The sequence below is a fragment of the Mustela nivalis genome (assembly GCF_964662115.1).
Source record: "Mustela nivalis genome assembly, chromosome: 16".
NCBI classification, from domain to species: Eukaryota; Metazoa; Chordata; class Mammalia; order Carnivora; family Mustelidae; genus Mustela; species Mustela nivalis.
This window is the reverse complement of record NC_139035.1, coordinates 60,939,041-60,951,082: the sequence shown is the minus strand read 5'-3', so window position 1 is coordinate 60,951,082 and position 12,042 is coordinate 60,939,041. Positions and strand designations below refer to the sequence as shown.

Here is a 12,042-nt window from a genome sequence, read left to right as displayed (position 1 = left end):
TCTGGTATTCAGCAGCTGTGCCTGTGGCGCCTGCTCCGCCCACTCTTGACTCACCTGGATTCAAAAAGTTTCATTCCTAAAATGCCGCATTTATCCAGTACGTGTTTATCCATCTGCTCCACCTCCACATTCCTTACATTAAAAACCCAGATCCCCAACTCCCACGGCTTTTGATAGGCTCAGAGTCACAAATGTTAATTCACCAAGCTGATCCCACTTTCAGCCAAAGCCAGGTGTCTAGCTCAAAGAACCTTCCCATCAGAAGTGATTCATTTGCACTATGTTTTCTGAAGTCTGAAAAGTCCTGATCTTGGGATTTCCAAGGCCCTCCATGGAGACAGCCACTGGGAGTGGTGATAAGGAAGCCCATCAGAGTGGATGAGACCACCTAGGGAAGGTTGCTCATCACTGTGAGAAGAGAGTCGGGACCAGCGGGTCGGCTCCAGCCCCAAATCACCAGCTCGTTCCAGAGAGGCTTCCTTTGAGCTCAGTTGGAAGACTCCCAAGAAATACAGTGGGATGCTAATGCAGACAGCTGAATGAATGAACCGAGGTTCTCCCAATTAAGGGAGCCTTCAGGGTCCAGTTCCCCAGGCCCAAGACAACTGTTTTATTTAGGCAGAGAAGAAGCCAGAGGTTATCTAAAGCCTGGAGCCCACGTTAGCCACTTGGCTATCTTCCCCAAATTCCCACCAGGCAAGGACTTATAACAAATGCCTATTTTCTGAGTTGGGCTCTTTTTTTTTTTTTTTTTTTTTTTTTTTAAATCTATTCCATCCAATTTCTGATGCTGGGTGACCCAGAAACTCAGCATGATTTGGAAAAGTGACTTGGGCTTGGCATAGTCTGGACAGATGTGGTTAATACCTATGGACAGATGGTGTTCATCCGGTAAAATCAGGCACTTTATTGTGTTAATTAATCCAAGTGGGACCCTGAAAATACAATATTAGCTGAATTTCTTTTCTAGCAAGGCTGCTCCGTGCTTTCTGTTAGGCTAAATCGGGAAATCCTGTGTCCTGGCATAACCAAGGATGTTCTGGAAATCTCTTCCATAAGGAAAAAGCTTTTGATAAAAGCAAGAAGGGCGAAGTGCTAAAAGAGCTGATTTAAAGATCCGGTCTCCCGCCTCAAGGAGGTCCAGCCAGCCTCTGCTGTGAGCCTGGATTCCCCGAACAGCTCCCCCCAACCTGCCTACAGGCCTTAGCTGTGAGGAGACAGTCAAGTGATTCTCACTTTAAATTAGTTCAATTAGCACTTTAAAAAAAAAAATGCTTTTATTCAAAACGTGGTTCTCTTCCTTTCAGCAACCTGTGTATTAAAGAAATTTTGATGGGCTTTTGTTTTACCATTTAGCAGCTGTTCTAATGCTCCTTGTCTCCTTCTGAGGGAGGTTGCGCAGTCCAGTGGGCCAGTGTCCATGCCTTGCATACCCTCTTCCCCAGATGCCTTTAGAAAATGCTGTATGCATTTACCTGGGAAGGGAATAAAAGGAAGATAATAACTTATTTTTAACTTAAGGCTCCAGAGTCTGTAATTTCCAGGAGGCAATTTTAAGAATGAGGTTGGGTTTTCTAATTACACACACCGGAATTCATACCTTGGTTCTGTGACATGCAGGCTGAATGACCTTTGGACTCCATTCTTCACTGGGAAATAGGAAGAATCGTAGCTATCTCACAAGTTGTACAAAATGAATAATTTGAACTGATTGCTCTAAAGGGTGAGGTCCGAAGCCTGGAGCCCGGTAGGAAGAGAGACTGTCACCCAGCATTTGCCACATACCGGGCACCGCACAGAGTACCCTCCACGTATGGCTTCATTTTCCAGTTACCATCACTCTGCAAGACCAGCGTGACTGTCCACTCTCGGCTGAAGAAGCTGGGGCTTGGAGAGGCATCCCAGATCCCCGGCTGGCATTTAGTGGGTCCAGGATTCAACACCAAGGTGGCTGAGTTTTGAAACTCCATGTTCCTCTCCACCCAGGACAAGTATTAGTTGACTGTTCTGGTCAGTGCACAGTCTGTCCTTAAACAGATACTTGCAGTGATGGCTTTGACATCCACTCCCTTAGTGCAAATTTCCTCTAATCCACTTTTTTGCTCAAAAATTTGCCTTTTCACTGAAGTAGGTCCTCGTCTCTCCCTTTTTATATCTATTAGATGTGAATGTTTTTTGTCATTCTTTTCTTTCTCCTTACGAAGGCGGAAGAGACGGAATTTCAACAAGCAAGCGACGGAAATCCTGAATGAATATTTCTATTCCCATCTCAGCAACCCTTACCCCAGTGAGGAAGCCAAAGAGGAGTTAGCCAAGAAGTGTGGCATCACAGTGTCCCAGGTAAGGAGCCCTCCAAAGACCTGCTAGCCTGGGTCTGGTAGAGCCACATGGCAGCGTCTTGGAGGTTTTGCTTTACTGAGCTTTTATGCCTTGCAAGGTCCATTTGCTAAAACCCTAACATGTCAAGGTAAGCACTCGATGTGTTTAAGTGGGAGAGTTTCTAGGTAAGTACTTGGACAAACTTGAGAGGGACCAGACGGAGTGGAGAAGTAGATGCCGGTAGCCAAACAAGGATAGGGTTCTTCCCATTGAATGCCCCATTGCTTTAAAAATGGGTCAAGGTTCTTGGCTGTCCTTGGGAAGTATCTGCATTTCTCATCCTATTTTCTCAAACACAGTCTATGCCTTAGCCCATCTTGCGCTCAACCCAGGACAGAGTCAGTGAGTGGAACTTTTCAGTGAAAGGGACACAAATGTCTTCTCTTGACGTGCTCACTCTGTAACTGACAGAGTGTGGGGATTTTAACGTGTCGCTATGATTGCATTGGAACGGTTGCGCAAAATGTCACTGAGTGCCCCTTTTCCCCAAAGAGTGATAATCATAACAGGTGCCTGTTGACATGGAAAGGTACATGGTAAAACATTTTTATTGACCTGGAGTCTTCAGCATTAGCATGAAGTAGAAAAGTAGGCAATATTTACACATATGTATATTTCGTCTACTCAAGGGATCCATCCAGAACTTTTTTCATCTGAACCTCAAATACCGTCCCTAGTCTCTAGTTGAGAACAGTAATGATAGTTCTGAAAGCTGTCAGAGAAGAGGAAGTCCCGCCAATATACGTCTCCTGCAAAAAAAACTCTGTGTACTGGCATTTCCATAACAGGGGTGGGAGAAGGGGGGAAAGAAGCCTACTCTAGTGAGAAACTTTGCTTAGCATTTTGCAAGCAAACTCGATGCTGTTTTGTATCAACTGAGCATTTGTGCTTCCTTGACTTGAATCCTGGCTTCTCTTACTCCCTACTGGGTGCTGATCCCATCAATCGGTGCTTAACTAAGCCCAGTTAGGTCCATTCAGAATACAGACCTCTACACAGAGTATGTGCAATGAAGGGCTCTCCAGGGCCTGCCCAACAAGCTGTGGGGGATTTGGCAGAAGCCTTGGAAACACCAACCCTTGCAACACCGACCTTCCTCAGGTACTTTGACCCAAGTGAAGGTTGTTCCAGTCTTAACTGTAGGAAAACAGAACATGAGTGGTCAAACTCAGATCACCTGGTTTTGTCTGGGTCTCTACCCATTCTTGTCCAACTTTAAATCCCTTGTCCACAAGGAAAGGCATTTGCTGGTTTCTGATATTTGTTGCATGTTTGAGGAATGATTGCGGGCATGAACCATATCACTAATCGACCATCAGTAAATTTGATACGTGGAATCTTCTGCTTCTGTAGTAGAATGAAATCACTAGACTGTCTGACTTCTAATTCTGGGATTTGGAATTCTAAATCCCTGTTGATAGTAGAATGAACTCTTCTGGAGCTAGTCTGTATTATATCTAGATCAAAGATGGAATCCTGGCCTGTTCCAGCAACTGTCACTTCCTTTGTTAGGGAAACCCAGGTGCACGTAATTTGTCCATTAAAATGAATATTTGCATACTGTATCACCTTTCCCTTTGCTTCACCCACCCTAAGGCCACACCTTTCTTCCTTCCCCAGTACATTACTCCCTCCCAACAACAACGGAGCTGTTCCATTCTTGCCAGACAAGTCCCTGTGGGAGACAAGACAGTATGATGTGATACAATAATAAGAGTGGGTTTTGAGCATGTTTTTGTCAAGAGTCAACTGTGAGATTTTAGGGAACTCCCGCTTGTCGGGTCTTAGTCATCCCATCTGCCAGTCATGGTTTGTTGGACCCTATGATTTATTAAATCTCCCTTAAGTTCCCAAATCTAAGGGATCCCAATTTTGGACTTTTAAAATTTTGCCATTTGGGGGCTGTCTCTTTCCTTCTTATTTTTTGGGCTTTTGTTGTTGTTGTTGTCATTTTGGGGGGGTTAATAATTACCCCTCCCCCTGATCTTGGGGCATCTAGATGGTTCAGTCAGTTAAGTATCTAACTCTTGGTTTCGGCTCAGGTCATGATCTCAGAATCATGAAATCAAGCCCCATGTCAGGCTCCACAGTCAGCGCGGAATCAGCACGGAAGAGTCTCTCCCTTTGCCCCTCCCCCCATGCGCGCTCACACACACTCTCTCTCTCTCTCTCTCTTTTAAAATAAATGATCTTTAAAAAAAAAAATTACTCCTCCATCTTGAAATTCTCCTACTTTGGCTTCCTTGATACTGTTCTCTGTGGAGTTTCCTTCTTTCTCTTGCGCCACTTTTGCTTGGTCTTAGAGGATCTACTGTCTCTACCTACCCTAGAAATACCATTTTTTTTCTTTAGCCCTCATTTCTTCAGGCCTATCCCCATGGTTCTTAACCATTTTTTTTTATGCTAGACGTTCTTTCAAAGTCTACTTACTGTAGATTCCTCCCATGACAGAACAAAAATGTACAGATACACCAAAATCCATCTGTAGACCAGCCTCTCCTCTGATCCCTCAATAGTCCTTCCACTCTCTACTTGTTCTGCTTGGAGTGTGATCTACAGAAGGCAACCTTAGCAGTTGCTAGGAGCTGGCTCGAAATGTAAATTCTGAGGTCTAACCCCAGTCCTGAGTCAGAATTAAGGGAGGATGGGGGGGATCTGTGTGAACAATCTCTCCACACACACTCAGTTTGGAAATGGACTGTCCTGCACACTTGCTCTGAGTGACCTCTTCTCTGCTCATCGCTGCAGGTGTACCTTTATTTGAATACTCAGATGAGACTTCCAGGACACCAAGCGCATGTGTCTTCCGTCCCACTGGACTTTGCCATGGCTCTGCCCAAGCTCTTCAAACTTAACATGTTTGAAATGTGATCAGACTTTCCCCAGAGAACTGATTATTTTTTCTGTATCACCTGTCTCAGACTCTGTCTGTCCTCTGTGTGTCCCTAGTGCCTAGCACCCAGTAGACCCTCTATGACTGTGAACAGCAAGTTAACCATTGAAAGCACTGATTACGTACATGGCTCAGGGCATCCCAGTATCACCTTGTGGGCCATGTAAGGAACGCCTGAGCTGACTACGCATCTTGTCCACCCGCTGGTTCTTCTTGTTGAGAAGGGAATCATTCCCACAAAACATTCCTTCTCCTCTTTTCACGTAGCTTATTTAACTAGACCTCAGGCATTTCTTTCCTTCCTCAAAAGTCCTCCCAGATGACTTTCATTTTTCCCCCTTTTTTCCAATGCACCCAGTTACCTTAGAAAAGTCTTGCTGCCTCTTTTCCTCTCCCTCATACAGATAGTGAAAGTTATACTAAGGAAAGCATGAGTTTAGGAATGGAATTAGATATGCTATGAACCTAAAATGGCCCCAGAGTGCCCTTCCTCTCCTGTAGGCACCAGCATTGACAATGAATCTCAAGCAATTTGTCACTGATTTTTTTTCCCTCTCGTTTACTAATACTGCAGTGCTATGGTTTGGTTTTGATAACAAAGGCTTCACTTTTCTCCCGTAGTGGAAGTCACACAGGCAAAGGAGGGTTTACCTTGTGAGATTTTTAAGTTTTGCTAATGCATTTCAAAGGTAACTACAGTTTTGCAAAAATGTCCTTTATCCACCATTGTTCAGGTAAATAGAACATACATGTCAGCAGTGGTACCTGTGTTATCAACTTCCTCTTCTGTCACCAGATTCATAGTTTGTTTTGTAATTTTATTAAAAAAAAAAAAAAACCACACACACACTTTAGTTTGCAATCACATCTGGAAATCTGGAACTTGGGGTATAGAACGTACTTCGTAAGGCAGGAATGACAGGGGTAACACTTGAATTTTGCTGCGTCGCCTCTTGTGTCTGAACAGGGGTCTTGGTATAAAGGGAACGGGCATGTGGAATCAAGGCAGGACAGCTCCTGGGAGTCACATGAAGGAAACAAATTAACAAATGAAAGTAAATTAGGTTTATTTTGTGTGTTGGCTTTAACATTTAAAGCTTGGGATTCCAAGGACTAATCTCTGCTATGCTTCAGTTTTTCCTTGTGTAGCTAACCCCAAGCTTTGCACAAAATTCTTGGTGAAATCTATCTGATGGAATTATCTGGATCCTAAGGTCTGTAGTACCTGTGGCTAAGAATGTGGTCCGTGTTAGCGTTCTTCAGCTTGGAAAAATGTGAAATTAATCCCTCAGTGAGAGCACCTGTATGTTGATACAGACCTGCATGGATGATTACAAGTCTGTGCCTCTTGGTTACTCAAAGTCAGTGTTAGCATTGATATGTAACATTTCTCCTGAAACCCTGTGTTTATTTTGGGGTCATGTTCTTAGGAGGTAACCCAATTTAAAATGCTCGTCCTAAACTAAAATTGTCCAAATCCAAATGAGCGGCGCTTCCGTAGGACGGTTCGCTGCATTGTTTTTGCTAAATGGCTTTGTCTTAAGCAGGAGACTCGCATTATACGCAATGGCCCCGCTCGGTGCCCTTCCTTTAGATCTCATTGTTGTTGCAAAATCAGAGTAGGATCGGCCCCGATGCCTTAATTTTCCTGTTTGCACAGGATGGAATGTTAACATTCTCCTCTTCTCTTCAACTGCTCTAGGTATCAAACTGGTTTGGAAATAAGCGAATCCGGTACAAGAAGAACATAGGTAAATTTCAAGAGGAAGCCAATATTTATGCTGCCAAAACGGCTGTCACTGCTACCAATGTGTCAGCCCATGGAAGCCAAGCTAACTCACCCTCGACTCCTAACTCAGCTGGTTAGTTTTTTCTTTGATTTGGGGGGATCGTGCTCCATTTTTATACTTGCTTTTCCTACATTGGGGTTTTCTTTTCATTCTTCAGGTTTCCGATTGGTTGACTTATGTATTTGATTGTCCTTTCTGTTGTTGATGCCACTTTGGGTTTTTCCTTCCATTTCCAAAGAGCAGCGTGTTTTCCTGTTCATAAGACGGGCTTGTCTGGAGGTCTGCACCAATGTGTCTGTTTAAGTTGGACAGACCTAAATTGGTTGGTTTTGAGGAGAGAGGACCGTCACATTCTCTTTCAAAGAGGACAATGAGCTAGCTCTAATACTTGGACATAGTCCCTTGAGGGCTCTGGCCTTTCGTCTGTTTCACATAAAGTTTTTATCCTTGTCTATTTCACTATTCCCATCACATACTGTTTGGGTGACCTACTAGCCTACATTCTCTGCAGGAATATTCCTCATTGTAATGCTTTGGTCTACAAAGCCAGACTGGGGTTACTGCTCAACGTTGTTTAGAATTGTTTTTCTTCACTGTTTTATGTTGCTGGTTTCTTTAGGCAAACTACAAAGAAAATTGCCAGTCGTTAGTTCACATTATTCAGATTCCAGTTTCCCCGTTGTAGTAGTATTAGTTGTGTGCTCTGCCCCTCGTTTTATTTTAGTGAATGTGCATTACATCACGAACTTCAGAGTTTAGGCTAACATAATATATTGTGGGGTTTGCTCCTACCACCAGTTCTGAATTTCCACACATGAAAAAAAAAAACCGTAATCAATAATACATAAAATATAACCTTAGTATCTGTATGCTGTGGAAGGCATATTGGTTTTTTGTTTTTTGTTTTTTGTTTTTTTGGTAAGGGAAACCCAGAAGTGCTTCCTTATTAAATAATTTTGGTCTCAGATCATTCTCACGTTATTCATTATAATGAACCACTGCACTGATTTTGGGGGTGGGACACACATCTAAGAAGACCAATGCCTCCAACGTGAAGGGTCACAAATTTAAATGTGTTTGACTGTAAGATGATTAAAAATCGGATTGCTAACATTTCTGGGAAGTGCCTTTGACCCTTGAAGCTTGTTTGTTCACTAAAATAAATTCTCTCTCTACCTTATGGTGGATTGTTACTAGAGATCTATAAGGCTCCACACACTAACGTCTTCTGTGAGCTTCTAGAGGTCCTAATTTGTTCTAAGGGTCTCCAAGCCAGTGGGCTGTATCTCCATGCCTTCTTTTGATTAAATGGAATCATGCACAAAGAGTGGCCTGGGCTTTGTAAGCATGGACATGGTAAGACAGTGTAGAATTCGATCTAGTTGTGTCTTTTTCCCAGCACACCAGGTTGAACAAATCTGAGGAGCCTATTTACTTTTCAAGGTTTGTGTGTGTCTGCTTCCTTCTTTCCCCTTCATGGCATGATTGACAAAGGATCAAGGCTAAGAGGTTCAGTAACCAAAGAGTTTTCTTCTACCCCATCTGGTCAACTCTTAAGCATTTCAGTCTCCGGCCAGCAGCAGTCATTGAATCACCCTGCTATCCAGACATGTTCCCTTGTCTCTGGTAGAAGTACAGTCCTGTCAGCATTAGCAAAAACACACTCACCACTCCTGCAAAGGTTATCATAATGCAAAACAGATATCAAAATGACTTTTTCCCGTCGCAGATAGATCTGCATTGCAGATGGTTGAGTGTGATTTATGACGAGTCCCTAGAAGGGCCTTGTGGACCTCCTTCATTACTAAAGCTGTAACTTTTTATTCTTTTCTAAAGCTCTTAAAAAGAGAAAAGTAAGCATTTTAACCCCCCCCCCACACACACACACACACACTCTGTGTTTAAGAATTACGTTGGCTCTCTTGGAATGTCAGTCAATGATTACAGTTTTCTAAAGAATTTTTCTGCTAGTTTAAGCTTAGGTGACTATTCTAAGCACCAAGTAAATTATTATGGAAAATTGGAGCTAAGCCTTCCAGTTGTGCTTAAGTTGTTGGAAATAATATGCAGAGGAACCCCTTTGTAGTGTTTTTTTTTTTTTCAATAGAGACAAAAGAAAATACTATTGTATGTGCGCAATAGCGTGGGAGTTTCATTCAGCAACTTTTTCACAGGAAAAGTTATACACAGGCTTTTCTGTATTTTCCTTTGCTGCTATCACAACCCAGAGCACTGCACAGATAAAGTGAGAACATTAAAGTGTTCAGACTTTTCACACAGGGTGCTTAGGAAGTCACATACTAGCTCCTAGATAACACCGAAGGATAGAGGGTCACTGAAATAGACACAAGTTTTAAATAAGAGGTTAATATGTGAAGATATAATTTGGCTGAGTTTGAAATTTAAGAGTTCTGGAAACCGGGAACTTTTTATATCCTTAATATTGAAGCAGGGCCCTCCCCCAACCGAAGCTTTACTAAATTTACATTACTCATTTCTATTGCAAAAAGGATACTTGGCAAGTAAATCTTCCCTCCAGAAGCTTTTGTGTGGACAAGCACTTCTTCAGTGGCTTTATTTAGGTCATTTCTGAATATTCCTGGTTGTGGATAGATGCCTGATCTCCTATTTCCTTAAGCACAATTCATTAAAATCACCTGGGGTAAGGACCCATGGGGGACGAGCAAACAGGTAGAGACGCACCCGGCATGCTTCGTATTTGACATCGGCAGAGTCGAGCAGAATGCCTGGAACAAAGAGAAAGAATAGAAGGAAGAGAAGAAAATTACGTTTTCTGGGGGGAAAAAAAAGCAAAAATGGGGACCATCTGACACGATCATTATAACCTTGGGTCCATACTTCTGGAATTACCTAGAGGGATCCATTCTCATGTCTATTTTTGATGAGATAAGAAAAGCAGGAATAAGATCTCAGAAAAACGGGGCCCCTTTTGGAAGGTCAGGTTATCAGCATCCAGGAAGGAAGAAGTCGGCTTGTGCCTTGCAGATGTTTGCTGTGGCAAATAGCATCAGCGTTGACAATTGATTAGATTCTGTGATTAGCGAAGCAATCCCAGGCTTATTGAGGCTCAGGACTCCCTCCCCCATCTGGAATCTTTTTTTGCTGGCTCTGAGTGCGTATGTGTGAGTGTGTGTTTTCAAGGACGGCAGGCTCAACTGTGAAAGTTCTTCCTCTGACACTATATAGTTAGTGGCAAGCCCTTATACATATCTGTTATACCCCTAATAGAAGGTTTGGTGTTTTCTGGATTGGGGGAAGATGATCATATTAAACCCCCTAGATTCTGGCTTCCTAAGAGAAGTTTATTTATGTAATACACACCGTTAGAAAAGAGGTAACACACCTAGGGAGGCTGGCTGACACTTAGTAAATCCGTAGGAACTCCTGGAATTTTTTTTTTTTTTTTAAACAAAATGAAAGAATGAATGCCATGAATGTTTTCTGCTGTGTTCTTTCTTCTCTAATTTCTTAGTAGAAAATAAAAACATAGCCTGCCAGAATTAGAACTCTAGAACCTTGCCACGTGTACCTTCTGAAGGGGTTTCCCATCAAACCAGACAGCCTTTCTCTCTTATGCCTTGTCCTGGTTGGCAAGCAACAGTGATTTTTGGAGTTTAGAAGGGGAATAATCATGGAAGCTAGAGAAGCAAGCCCGAGACATAATGAAGTCGTGTCTAGCAAAGAGGCCCCATCTTTTGAGTCTCCAAGTGGTGTAGAAAGTCTAATCTGACCGGCTGCCCCCTGATCTCTTGGGAGCCTTGATTTCAAAACTGCAACAGAAAGCAGTATTTGCCATACTTCTGCTTCATAAAAATGCTCTGAGGAATAACATGCCAATACTTGTAAACCCTTTGATTTCCTCAGTAAGAAAAAGTAACGCCTCTCTTATTCTGCGTCATTGGTTCTCAACAGGGCGAACTTGTACCTCAGGGGACATTTGGTCGTGCTTGGAGACATTTGGCTGTCAGGGTTTTGGGAGGCGGGTACTGCTGGCTTCTGGTGACTGGAGGCTGGGGAGATGGAAGACCGTCATCCTGCGGCTCATAGAACATTCCTCCACCATGAGCCCATTCCCAGCCCCAGATGTCAATAGTGCCAGTGTCCGGAAACTTTGCTCTAAGTTTAGATTTTATCATTAGGATTCTGGATTTTGGGGGAGAGGATGCAGTGAACTGTTGTTCTACCCAAACCACCCCCCCCCAAACAAATTGAAGTCTCCTGAAGACTCTTTAGAGAAATGCAGCCTTCAGAAAACGATCTTAGGGAAACGGATGTTAACACATCTCCCCGTCATCATACTTGCCGGAGCCCGGGCATTAGAATCCATAGGTGATACATTATGTCCTGTCTGTCTAGTGGAGGGCGGGCTCCGCTCTGTACGTGCCCCCGATATCTGGGTGACAGCTTACATGGGACACGTGCCTCCCTTCCCACTCCAATCTCAGAACCTTTTAACTGGCAAGCACATCTTAAAATGTGCATTCTGGTAATTGTGGATTACATTCCAGCCACCTGCCCCCGAGGTTCTTGAAGGACCTTCTCCACAAGCCAGGTCATTCCGTGGGAGTTCTTTGAGACTTTGTGGCACCTCCAAGACAGCCCGTTTGCTCTCTGTCAAGGATACCTCCTTCTCAGGAAGTTGTCCGTTCTGTGCTGTTTCTTCCTCCCTTCCAGTGCCCAATGAAGAACTTATCTTCTCCTCCTCATTTCGAGTTTTGTGTGGGCTTCTGTCTGCTCTCTTGTGGTATGCGTGGCCTCTGGCCTCTTCTCAGAGCCAGCCCTACTAGATACTTCTCAGAGAGTTGGAAGCTGTGATTGTGCAGTACATGGCTGCACAGGGACAACAAAATGCTGGAAGAGCAGACAGAGGCAAGAGCAAGGGAGTGATTCCTGTAATTACTCTGAGTCAAGTGCATCTGTACGTGAAGGCCATTGATATGTTCATATTTATCTATCTCT

The 12,042-nt window shown here is 43.4% G+C and overlaps 1 protein-coding gene across 3 annotated transcripts in view; it reads left to right on the top strand.

Annotated features, from left to right (window-relative positions):
- The window catches only part of PBX1 (PBX homeobox 1), a 278,907-nt gene that overhangs the window by 233,992 nt on the left and 32,873 nt on the right, over nucleotides 1-12,042 (top strand). For all 3 annotated transcript variants that reach the window (XM_082702568.1, XM_082702567.1, XM_082702569.1), the window contains 2 exons: nucleotides 2,205-2,340; nucleotides 6,975-7,134. In XM_082702568.1, the coding sequence (XP_082558694.1) occupies nucleotides 2,205-2,340; nucleotides 6,975-7,134 (296 nt within the window). The remainder of the gene's footprint in view (nucleotides 1-2,204; nucleotides 2,341-6,974; nucleotides 7,135-12,042) is intronic.